Consider the following 12,974-nt stretch of genomic DNA (forward strand, 5'->3'; position numbering starts at 1 on the left):
GGGTGACTGCCACAACATGGAAGCAATGTGACTGCGCCTTACTGCGGCATTCTGTAGCCAGCTGGGTGATTGACAGGAGCCCGGGAGCTAAGCCCCGCCCCCGTCCGGCCGCTACCATTGCGGGACTCGGAGTGAGCGGGGGGGGGAAGGTAACTGCCTCCAACTCCAAACCTAGCTAAATTCCCCAATCCAAAGGCATGCACGGATGGGTGGTGAATTATGCCATTAAATGCCCAGGGGATATTTAATATCACTGCTGCTCGTGCTGAAGGATAGGAGATTTAGTCTTAGCTTGCTGGGAGGTCCTCCCCCCGTGTGGGCGGGAGGGTTGGTCTCGCCCGGTGGAACGTTGGAGGGACCCACGTGGTTGGGGCTGCCGGCTTATATAAAGCGGGGCGGGCGGTCACGGACTGCCATTATTCAGCGTGCGGGAGCGGAGCTAGAGTCTGGGTGTCTGTACACATTCCTAATAGTTAGATTTAAAAAAGAACCCCCCTCAAGTGTTTCATCCCCGCTTGCCGCCATGAACGGTCAGATTAACGGCCTGCACGGCTCCTCGCTGGACGAGAGGGCATTTCTCTTCACCTCCGAGTCGGTGGGCGAAGGCCACCCAGGTGATTGTTACCCGCCGTTTCCTTGCGTGGCCCGGGGGGGGGGGGGGGGCTTTGCCTCGCGTGCGCGCCGAGAGATGGAGACCGCGGGGGTGAAGAGAGAGGGTCCGCGCATGTGCACCCAGGGTGGGGAAGGGGACTGCGCTAGGGGAGGGGGTCCGCGCGTGCGCACCGAGGGTGGGGAGGGGGACCGCGCGCACACCGAGAGTGGGGAGGGGGACCGCGCGTGCGCACCGAGCGGCTTCGGGAATCTTCGGCGCCCGCGCGCTGCGCTCCTCTCTTCCCCCCCGGCGGCGGCGGCTCCTCCTCGTGCCCCCCGCGTCTTGTGGCCTCCCCCTCTTCGTGGGGCTGGTGAAGCCTCCCGTCCGTTCCCCGTCTACCTGGGCAGGCTCTCCGAGCTGGTGAAGCCGCCGGTTCTTTCGTTCTCTCTCTGCTCCCCGTCCGGTTGGCTGGGGGTGGAGGGGGGGATGTTGGCGGTTGCTGTTCACTCTCGCCCCCCCCCCCCCCCCCCCCGTTTGAGCAGGCGCGTCTCGACAACGCTCCTCAGTCACGCGCGTCCTCCTCCTCCCCCGGGCTGGGCCAATCGCCTCCGGTGGAGCTCGGGGGCCACCGTTCCGATTGGCGGCGGCGGCTGTCACTCCGCAAGCCCCACCCCCCCGCGCCCGAGGCAGCAGGCGGACGTTGGGTCCTAGCGCCTGCATCGTCTGGACAGTAAATGCCACAGATGCTGGAATCTGAAACTCCATGCTGGAGATTCTCAGCAGGTCTGACAGCATCTATGCAGGGAGACGAGAGCCAATGCTTTGGGTCTGGATGACCCTTCATCTTGTGGAGATGCTGGCGTTGGACTGGGGTAAACACTAAGAAGTTTATCAACACCAGGTTAAAGTCCAACAGGTTTATTTGGTAGCAAATGCCACTGGCTTTTGGAGCGCTGCTCCTTCATCAGGTGAGTGGGTGTCACAATAGAACTCCCACTCACCTGACAAAGGGGCAGCGCTCCAAAAGCTAGTAGCATTTGCTACCAAATAAAACTGTTGGACTTTAACCTGGTGTTGTTAAACTTCTTGGAGAGAGAATAGAGCCAACGCTTTGAGTCTGGATGACCCTTCATCTCTCAGCTTCAGTTTCCCCACTTGCTGGACTGATGTGTGTATGGGCAGTTCGACTACAAGCGGCATCACTGCTAAACCCAACGCTGTCCTAATCCAAGGTTCAGTGTCTCGAAAGCACTTGAAAGGAAATTAAGAATGATAAGAAATATGAAGTGTTTGAGAATACAAATATTATAAAAAGTATGAAGTGTTGGGACAAAAACTGCGGCACTATATTCTCCTTTCCTCCCCAGTGTTGGGACAAAAACTGCAACACTACATTCTGCACCCTCTTGCTTTCCTCCTCTCCTATGTACTCTGTGAAGGGTATGCTTTGTATAGCAAGAAACAATGCTTTCCACTGTATCCCATTACCGTAATCAGCAACAAATCAAAGCAGGGCTGGTGGCATTGGCGGAGAGAAACAATCAAAGTTTTGACTGATTTGACACTTCAATACCATAGGCGAGTCATTGTAGTCAAATGTTGACTTGCTGCTAGACCGGCTGTGCTTCTTTTTCCCCAGCACTTTAAATGTTTTTATTCCTCGGAATCTTGCCTCTTGTATTCCCCGAGCCGGTTTTTGTCCCTGCCCCAGATCGGTCCCTAGCTGTGATTCATTCTGACCTTGCGATGATTGAATTGTGTGCGGGGGCAGCGGATGCTACAAAAATAACACTTGAACCAGCTTGGTGCCAAATCTACAAGTCTCTTACTACTTGTCTTTTTTTAAAAAATGTTTTGTGAGGCGATGGAGAATGGTGTAGGGAGGGTAATAGCAACGCGAGGGTTTTGATCTGTTGACTGAATAACATTTTATTTGTGCGCAGACAAAATTTGTGATCAGATTAGTGATGCTGTGTTGGATGCCCATCTCAAACAAGATCCCGATGCCAAAGTTGCTTGTGGTAAGTTTTGATGTCCCAATCAGATGGACTTGATGTGTGGGCTGAGACTGCCATTAGCCTTGTGGCGAATTTCGTAACTAATTATTACTCAGAAATTCAAATGAGCTTTACAATTTAAGTTCCATTCAAATATGCAGGCTGGCTGTGATCCATGTTCCCAGCAATGCACAATGTTTTCACAGTTTGTAGGAAACTTACCTTGGCCAGTGTGAAAAGGTAGTTGGCAGTGCTGTCTCACAGCACCTGGGTTCGATTTCTGGCTTGGGTCACTGTCTGTGTGAAGTCTGCACATTCTCCCTGTGTCTGCGTGGGTTTCCTCCCACCAACTTGCTGGTTAGGTTGATTGGTCATGCTAACGCTATTATCAGGGGATTAGCAGGGTAAATATGCGGTGTTACGTGAATAGTGCCTGTGTGGGATTGGGGTCGTTGCAGACTCGATGGGCTGAATGACCTCCTGCATTGCAGGGACTCTGGGTCCAAAAGACATGCCGGTTAGGTGCTAAATTCTCCCTCGGTGTACCCGAACAGGCACCGGAGTGTGGCAACTGGGGGGTTTTCAGTAACTTCACTGCAGTGTTAATGTAAGCCTAACTTGTGACACTAATGAATAAACTTGTAGTGAGGGGTAAGAGACACATTCATCTTGAGTTGTTGTCGTGACTGCTCTTTCCCCTTCTGTAGAGACAGTCGCAAAGACTGGTATGATTCTGCTGTGTGGTGAGATTACCTCCAGGGCGTCTGTGGATTATCAGAAGATTGTGCGAGATACCATCAAACACATTGGCTACGACGATTCTTCAAAAGGTGGGTTAGCGTTGGGCTTCCCTTGTCGTCCATCCTTCGTCGTGTCTTGAATGTGCAGTAATGATGGACTTGTCTGCTTTTTATTGTAGGTTTTGACTACAAGACCTGCAACGTTTTAGTTGCTTTGGAGCAGCAGTCCCCAGATATTGCACAGGGCGTTCATTTGGATAGGAACGAGGAGGATATTGGTGCTGGAGATCAAGTGAGTGCCGCGTCGGAAGGCCTTGACTTCTGTCGTGACTTCCTTTGGTTTTTTTCGGTGTGAAACTGAAGTGTTTTTATTTTTAACAGGGTCTTATGTTTGGTTATGCCACTGATGAAACTGAGGAATGCATGCCCTTAACCATTGTCCTCGCTCACAAACTGAACGCCAAGATGGCGGAGCTGCGACGCGATGGCACCCTCCCCTGGCTTCGGCCGGATTGCAAAACTCAGGTGACAAAAAGAGCTTGGTTGACGTTGGGGCGCCTAATCGTGTTTTTGACAAATTCCCACTCTTTGCGAAAGCCGCTTAGACATTTCCTGCCACTGGCGTCGAAGCTTCAACTTGTTTCTATTGATGGGGGCTGAAAGGATCAAGAGATATCCATAGAATCCATGCAGTGCAGAAGGAGGCCGTTCGGCCCATTGCATTTGCACCAACAATTACACCCAGGCCCTATCCCTGTAACCCCACATTTAAGAACATAAGAAATAGGAGCAGGAGTAGACCATCTAGCCCCTTGAGCCTGCCCCGCCATTCAATAAGATCATGGCTGATCTGAAGTGGATCAGTTCCACTTACCCGCCTGATCCCCATAACCCCTAATTCCCTTACCGATCAGGAATCCATCTATCCCTGATTTAAACATATTCAACGAGGTAGCCTCCACCACTTCAGTGGGCAGAGAATTCCAGAGATTCACCACCCTCTGAGAGAAGAAGTTTCTCCTCAACTCTGTCCTAAACTGACCCCCCTTTATTTTGAGGCTGTGCCCTCTAGTTCCCTTTCTAAGTGGAAAGAATCTCTCCATCTCTACCCTATCCAGCCCCTTCATCATCTTATAGGTCTCTATAAGATCCCCCCTCAGCCTTCTAAATTCCAACGAATACAAACCCAATCTGCTCAGTCTCTCCTCATAATCAACACCCCTCATCTCTGGTATCAACCTGGTGAACCTTCTCTGCACTCCCTCCAAGGCCAATATATCCTTCCGCAAATAAGGGGACCAATACTGCACACAGTATTCCAGCTGTGGCCTCACCAATGCCCTGTACAGATGCAGCAAGACATCTCTGCTTTTATATTCTATCCCCCTTGCGATATAGGCCAAGATCCCATTTGCCTTGATCACCTGTTGCACCTGCAGACTGGGTTTTTGCGTCTCCTGCACCTGCTCGTCCCCCTGACACTAGTGCAATTTAGCACGGCTGACCCCCACATCCTGGGACACTAAGGGGCAATTTAGCTTGGCCAATGCACCTAATCCGCACATCTTTGGACTGTGGGAGGAAACCGGAGCACCTGGAGGAAACCCACGCAGGTGAGAAGAACATGCAAACTCCCCACAGTGACCCAAGCCAGGAATCGAACACTGGTGCCTAGCGCTGTGAGGCAACAGTGCTAACCACTATGCCGCCCATCATGTTGCAGGGGGAGGGGTATTGAATTTGATCAAAATGAATGGTGGAGCAGGCTTGAAGGTTTGTTTCACTGTCTGCTCACTCTCTGCCACCTCGATGCTCTGACTTTTTAATCTATCTGATTATAGAAAGAATCATAGGATTCCTACAGTGCAGAAGGAGGCCATTCAGCCCATTGAGTGCACTAACTATCCCATCCACAGGGCGGCACAGTGGTTAGCACTGCTGCTTCACAGCTCCAGGGACCTGGGTTCGATTCCTGGCTTGGACCACTGTCTGTGCGGAGTCTGCACATTCTCCCCGTGTCTGTGGGTTTCCTCCGGGTGCTCCGGTTTCCTCCCACAGTCCAAAGATGTGTGGGTTAGGTTAATTGGCCATGCTAAATTGCCCCTTAGTGTCCTGGGATGCGTAGGTTAGAGGGATTAGCGGGTAAAATACGTAGGGATATGGGGACAGGGCCTGGGTGGGATTGTGGTTGGTGCAGACCCGATGGGCCGAATGGCCTCTTTCTGCACTGTCGGGTTTCTATTATTCACCCAGGACTTATCCCTGTTACCCCACATTTACCCTGCTAATCCCTCTAACCTATGCATCCCAGGACATTAAGGGACAATTTAGCATGGCCAATCCACCTAACCTGCACATCTTTCGGACTGTGGGAGGAAACCGGAGCATAGGGAGAACGTGCAAACTCCAGAGTGACCCAAGCCGGGCATTGAACCCAGGTCCCTGGTGCTGAGGCAGCTGTGCTAACCACTGCCGCCCATCATATTGAGAGGGGGATTAGGATATTGAATTTGAGCAAAATGAATGGTGGAGGATGCTCAAAGGGCCTACTCCTGCTTCTAGTTCCTGTTTCATTTTGTCTGCCCTCAATGCTCTGGCTTTTTAATGTATCTGGTTAACAGTTTGAGTGTAGATGTTTGGGCTGTTGTTGAATCACTGGTTCAGATATGCCGAGTTATCTTGATATCTCCCACACGGAGGGGGGAACTTGGGCGGGCGCTGTTTAGTTGTAGTTGGCCGCAATGTTAAAATGGTTGCTGTCTTGTATCTCTGCTACCCAGGTGACCGTGCAATATCTGCAGGACCACGGCGCTGTTATCCCCATCCGTGTGCACACCATCGTCATCTCGGTTCAGCATGACGAGGAGGTGCCCCTGGATGAGATGAGGGACGCTTTGAAGGACAAGGTGGTCAAGGCTGTCGTGCCTTCCAAGTACCTGGACGATGAGACCATCTACCACCTGCAGCCCAGTGGACGTTTTGTTATTGGCGGACCCCAGGTTGGCTAGAGCTTGTCGCTCTTCTGTGTGGTGGGCTTCTGAAATCTGCTGTACAGTCTTAGATTAGCTTTTGAGGCTGTTTGCTGCATGTGCTTCAAGCTTTGCTTTTTGCCTGAAAGCGAATGACAGTTTCCGCGCCCCCCTGATGCTGAGTCATTTCTCAGCTAATTCCTTCAGCCTGGCGAGAGCCTGTTGATATTAGTAAGCCCACGCTTGGAATACTGTCCACCCTGTTGTAGAAAGGATATTAAACTAGGAAGAGTGCATCAGAGATTTATTACGATGCTACCAGAACTTGATGGTTTGAGTTATGCAGAGGCTGGATAGACTGGGACTTTTTCCCCTGGAGCGTAGGAGGCCGAGGGGTGATCTTGTAGAGGTCTGTAAAATAAAGATAAGCTAGATCGTCAATATCTTTGCCCAAAGATAAGGGCAGTCTAAAACTAGAGGGCAGAGGTTTAAGGGGAGAGATACAAAAGGGTCCAGAGGGGCAATTTATTTCAGTGGGTGGTGAGTGTCTGGAACGAGCTACCAGAGGCAGTAGTAGAGGTGGGTCCAATTTTCTTTTTAAAAAGCATTACGTGGGTATAGAGGGACTGACTAGCATAGTGGTTTTTTAAAAAAGGGGCAGCATGGACAAGTTGGGCCGAAGGGCCTGTTTCCATGCTATAAACCCTGACTCTAAGCATAGCAACAGTGCTTATTCGTGGTGAGGGTTGCTGGAAGCAGTCTTGTCTCCTAGCCTGGCAGTACCCTACTGTTGTCTCAACAGCGGCTAACTATTAACCCCCACCCCCAATGCTGGAATTGTAAGAGTTTGGGAGTGGGGGCAGCTGCTTGCTTAGCTCATCAGTGCCGCAGATTTGTACATGACAATATCATTTTGATTTCCATAGGCCTTAAATGCAACTTTTTTTTAAACAAGAAGGCTTAAATTTGTGATCCTGGCTGCTTATTAGTCACAAGTAGGCTTGCATTAACACTGCAATGAAGTTGCTGTGAAAATCCCCTAGTCGCCACGCTCCGGTGCCTGTTGGGTGACCCTGGCTGCTTATTAGTGTCACAAGTCGGTTTACTTTAACACTGCAGCGAAGTTACTGAAAATCCCCTAGCTGCCACACTCCGGTGCCTGTTCGGGTACACCGGAGGGAGAATTTAGCACCTAACCTGCACACCTTTCGAACTGCGGGAGGAAACCGGAGCACCCGGAGCCTATACTTGTGGGTTGTATGTTTACAGTAATGGTACTGGGGGAGAAAAACAAAGTTCACTTTTGGCTAATCCCGATGTCCTGTTCCCAGTGACTATTGTAACTCCCTTTCAGCTCCCTGCTATTTTGAATCCCTACATACCAGTTTAATATACTCCTTAGCAGGCCAGTTGATTCTGTTTTGTAAATGGTTGGGGGCGGGGGGGTTAAAAAGAGCCTTGCATGCTGCAAATGCTATGAAATCCAAGTGACAAAAAATGCTGGCAAAGCGTTCGGGATTGTTCTTGACGACTGAGACTTAAAAACACCCCCAAACCTCTCAAACAGGGAGATGCAGGCCTCACGGGGCGAAAGATCATTGTTGATACCTATGGTGGATGGGGTGCCCATGGGGGTGGTGCCTTCTCTGGCAAGGACTACACCAAGGTGGATCGCTCTGCTGCCTATGCTGCCCGATGGGTTGCCAAGTCTCTGGTAAAGGCTGGCCTGTGCCGACGTGTCCTTGTTCAGGTGAGTCATCGACGGCTACAAGTTTACTTGCGTCCAAAGGGGGCGGGTGTTTGAGTAACTTTTTGCCGCTGGCATTTGCTCATTGCACGGCACCAGCAGACTCTGCTGGAGTCGGATAGCAGCATTCTGAGTCAGGAGATGTGCCAAGCTTGTAGTCTTGATGACTCTGGGAGTTGTGCGTGAATGATTGCGATGATTTAGTCCCATCTCTTAGGCTACACAGATCTCGAGCGGTGCAGAACTTCAGGAATCTTGAATCCAGTCGGCTCCTCTTGGCTCAAGTTATTGAAGGGATCTTTTTTAAAAATCCGTAATTGTTGAGGTACGTGATGGGGAAGGAGAACCAGGCTCCCAATCCTGATCCACTGTCCAGTGACTCCACTGCAGTAGTGAGAGTTGAGGCCTAACTGGCACGCTCCTGTACAGTGCGCCACTCGGCGTCGGTCTTTGGTTCACGAGCGTCGGCCACATCTGGAGTTCATGGTTAAATTGTGCGTGCTACTTGGCAGGAGTAACGTTGCCTCTACTCCTAGGTGTCCTATGCCATTGGAGTGGCACACCCTCTGTCCATTTCCATCTTCTCCTACGGGACATCTGAGATGAGTGAGAAAGAGCTGCTGGAAGTGGTGAAGAAGAACTTTGACCTCCGTCCTGGTGTCATTGTCAGGTAAACAAACAGTGTTGGGGTGATGGGGGGGAGGGGGAGTGTTTTAATGGGTGCACAGTAACATCTGGGGAGGGAAGGCAAAAGACACTCACGGCTTGCAAATGTGTTTTCCAGGGACTTGGACATGAAGAAAGCCATATACCAGAAGACAGCAGCCTATGGCCACTTTGGTAGGGATAGCTTCCCCTGGGAAGTGCCTAAAAAACTTAAGTACTGAGTGTAAAGTCTTTCTCCCCTAACTTGTTAGTGTATAATACAGAGAAGCTGCAAGCTTTTGGGGAGAAAGGCCACCTCCCATATATCCTGTCCTCCCATAACTCCACGCATTGCTAGTGGCAGAATCTGTGTCTCTTTTCCCCCTCTCCCTCCCCCATCACTCTCACGCAGAGCTTTATCCTTAACCCCCCCCCCCCCCCCCCCTCCATGCTAGCCACTGGAATGCTAATGCGTAGCTTTTCACTTAGCAGGGTGAGAGTTGAAAGGGACCACGAACCAGAGGATCAAAGTTTTGAGTTTCCATGTTCTCCGATCTAGTATGGAGTGGGGGAGGAAACGGGACTGGTGGGGGGGGGGGGGGGGGTTGTTGGAATGACCATACACACTACAGTCGTCTCAATCACAGCTTGTAACAACCTTGGGTCTGTGAGACTGCTTTGCGTGAAAAACCTGTAGTGTTGCTTTTATACATTGGACCTTTTGTCTGAAGCATTGGGGTACATCTCGTAATGGTGCTTATTGCGTAGTTCCGACCCTTTAATGTAACTTAAATTATCCTCGACACTTTAAAAGAATGTGCAGTCCTGTTTCTGGATTAGCAACCTGTTTTTAATTTCCTCCTCTCCCCCTCCGACCCCTGTTTTTCTTTTTTTCTTGAGGACGTACGTAATGATTTTTAAAAGACAAAAAGGGTTTTTAAAGGAATTGACAACAGCTATGCATTGTTTCTGCACTGGCCAAACTCTGCTTTTTTTTTCTTTGTCTGGGCCTGTGGTAGCCTTGATCTGTTTGCAGTCGAAAGCAGCTCCCCAGGCCTGCGGATTGCACACTTTTTTTGGTACTTTTTTTTTCTCTCCAAGGAATTAATCAAAACTGCACAATGCGTTCCTCAGTTTCAGTCAGATGGACATTGCAGGAAAGCTGGTGTCGCTACAGAGAAGCCAGCAAGGTGATGGCCCCTGGAAATCTAACCTTCATACTTGAATAATATTACGTTCCTATTTATTCTGAGACTTGGCGTAGTTACAGAGAAGTCAGTGTCTCAGTTGGCAGCTTAAAAAGATACGGATTATTTTTTTTTAAAGAAAGAGAGATATATTGCAATTCCTTCAGTCCCAGTAGCCCTGGGTAGGCCCAAGGTGTCATACAGAAAGTCCTTGAGCTGCACCTACAAGGGGTCTGGCTGGTGTTAAACACAGGGGCTGGCGAGTGCAGCAGTTGGTGAAGTGCTTCTTGGCTGGTGTTGTACAGAGAAGCCAGCCTGTTTACATGCTCTTTTGCCACTGCTGTCTTCGGCAAGTGCCTTTTTGTAACTTGGCAGTTATTACGTATGTCTGTTTATCGAAAGTCCAAATGCTGAGATCTCAATAAAGTGCTAGGTTCTCCATATAAAATCATCTTGTGTCTGTCTGCATTCTTTTTTTTTTCCATTAATGGGCAGTGAGAATGTAAGTTTGGGTTGCACGTTTAAAACAACGCTACTCTATCTGGATCTTTGGAGCCATCATTTGTTGACTTGTCCCTATACACTTCCTTGAATCTGGGCTGTTGTGCATTTTGTCTGGGGGTCTTTTTCTCCCTTGAAGGCCAGGTACAGCCCTTGGGCACTAGAATTTTGAAACCCCTACGGTGCAGAATCCCATTGAGTCTGCCCTATCCCTGCAACCTCATGTATTTACCCTGCTAATCCCCCTGAGAATCCCTACACTTCAAATGAAAGCCATTCAGCCCATCAAGTCTGCACTGACAACACTTCCATTCAGGCACTTCCCTGCCAGCTCCCCTAACACTAAGGGCATTTTAGCCTCCTGTGTGGTAGGGATTCTCAGATCGCTAATCTTGTTGAGAATCCTTACGGTGCAGGAGGCTGTTCAGCCTATTGAGTCTGCACTGACAATCCCATCCAGGCCCTAACCCCATGTACTAACCCTGCTGCCTCTCCTCGTACTAAGGAGCAGTTTAGCATAATCACCTTACCCTGCACATCTTTGGCGTGTGGGAGGAAAACTCAGACATGAAGAGAATGTGTAGACTCCATTCGGACAGTGACCTGAGCCTGGGTTCCCTGGGGGTGAGGCAGCAGTGGTTCACTGCCCTTCCACTAGCTGCTATATGGTAAGTTTAACAATCCAATTTGGGGGTGAGGAAGTGGGTGTGTAGTTACCTGGGTGTTGGAATTGGATTTAATTGTGTTTCCTGAATAATAACAGCAGGATCATCCCCAAACAGTTGGGGGGGGGGGGGGGGGGGGAGGAGGCTGCTGGAGATGGCAGCGGCAGTGTATATTTACCCACCCAGTCGGGAAGATTTTGGTCCTATATTAGGGACTAGTCCACACAATTGCATTGTTGAAGTTTAGCCTTGCTGTGGGGCTGCAAGTCTGAAATCTCTGCAGGTTTTGTCCATTCGCCATTCAATTACCCTGGGCTACCAAATGTCAAAAGTGATGCGTGTGGACTACAAATATACTAACCCTACGGTGCAGCAGGAGACCTTTTTGGTCTACTGAGTCTGTACTGACCACAATCCCACCCAGGCCCCCATTTCTCTAACCCTCATTCACACTGCTAATGCCATTGGGACAATATAGCACAGCCAATGTACCTAACCTGCACATCTTTGGACTGTGGGAGAAAACCAGAGCAGCCAGAGGAAACCCATGCAGACACGGGGAGAACATGCAGACTCTGCACAGGGACCCGAGGCCGGATTTGAACCTGCGTCCCTGGCACTGATAGCTGTACTAACCCTGTGCCACCCGACCTCAAAGGTTACCGTGGTAGTTTGGTCCTGTAGACAGGGTGACAGTCCAGAATTAGGGGGTCATAGTTTGAGGACAAGGTGTAAATCTTTTAGGACTTGAGGTGAGGAGAAATTTCTTCACCCAGAGGGTGGTGAATGTGTGGAATTCACTCCCACAGAAAGTAGCTAAGGACAAAATGTGTGATTTCAGGAAGAAATTAGATATAGCTCTCGGGGCTGAGGGGATCAAGGGGAATTGAATTTGATTATCAAAATGAAGGGTGGAGCAAGCCTATTCCAGCTTCTAGTTTGTTTATTAGGGTCACAAGTCATCTTACATTAACACTGCAATGAAGTTACTGTAAAAATCTCCTAGTCGCCACACCCCAGCGCCTGTTTGGGTACACTGAGGGAGAATTTAGCACCCAACTAGCACGTCTTTTGGACTGTGGGAGGAAACCCACACAGACGCGGGGGAGAATGTGTGAACTCCACACAGACAGTAACCCAAGCCAGGAATTGAACCCGGGTCCCTGGTGCTGTGAGGCAGCTGTGCTAACCATTGTGTCACATGTCCCGTTAGATGGTATGTTGCAACAAACCGATGACCTTTTTCCCCACATTCCACGTTACTGCTTTGTCATTTCCTTACAAGTATGTAGTGGACCTCGATAGTCCATGTAGCCAATGCTCCAAAGTACTGAAGTTCCTCTGAAATCTGGATTTGGGTGAGTCAAACCAATGAATTTGTACAGTTCAGAGTAGGCCATAGCCATTGATCTGATATTGCAGTCAGATCAAGATTAAAATCAGGAATGTCTCTGAGGGCGATTTGCACAAGTTCAATTGATTAGCAAACTAAACCAGAGATGTTATTCCAGGATTAGCTTGAAGAAAGGTCTTGCATAAAATAGAAACACAAAATACTGGAAAAATGTGCCAGCAACATGGCAATACCTGTTGAATCAAAGAATCCCACTGTGCAGAAGGAGACCATTCGGCCCATTGAGTCTGCACCGGCCACAATCCCACCCAGGCCCTACCCCCATATCCCTACATATTTTACCCGTTAATCCCTCTAATCTACGCATCCCAGGACACTAAGGGGCAATTTAGCATGGCCAATCAACCTAACCCACACATCTTTGGACTGTGGGAGGAAACCGGAGCACCCGGAGGAAACCCACGCTTTCATTGAATCATAGAATCCCTACAGTGCAGAAGGAGGCCATTTGGTCTATCGAGTGTGCATCAACAACAATCCCACCCAGGTCCTATGCCTGTAACTCCACATATTTACC

General features: G+C 49.7%; 1 protein-coding gene across 1 annotated transcript; it reads left to right on the forward strand.

The window, feature by feature from the left end:
- Positions 1–418: 418 nt before the first annotated feature.
- LOC144510053 (S-adenosylmethionine synthase) lies at positions 419–10,328 on the forward strand. Its single transcript, XM_078239277.1, has 9 exons — positions 419–614; positions 2,536–2,613; positions 3,297–3,419; positions 3,509–3,621; positions 3,711–3,854; positions 6,110–6,328; positions 7,866–8,048; positions 8,582–8,715; positions 8,830–10,328. Exons 1-9 carry the CDS (start codon positions 524–526, stop codon positions 8,930–8,932), a joined length of 1,188 nt encoding a protein of 395 aa, XP_078095403.1. The 5' UTR covers positions 419–523; the 3' UTR covers positions 8,933–10,328.
- Positions 10,329–12,974: the final 2,646 nt, after the last annotated feature.

The sequence above is a fragment of the Mustelus asterias genome, chromosome 22 (assembly GCF_964213995.1).
Source record: "Mustelus asterias chromosome 22, sMusAst1.hap1.1, whole genome shotgun sequence".
Taxonomy (NCBI): domain Eukaryota; kingdom Metazoa; phylum Chordata; class Chondrichthyes; order Carcharhiniformes; family Triakidae; genus Mustelus; species Mustelus asterias.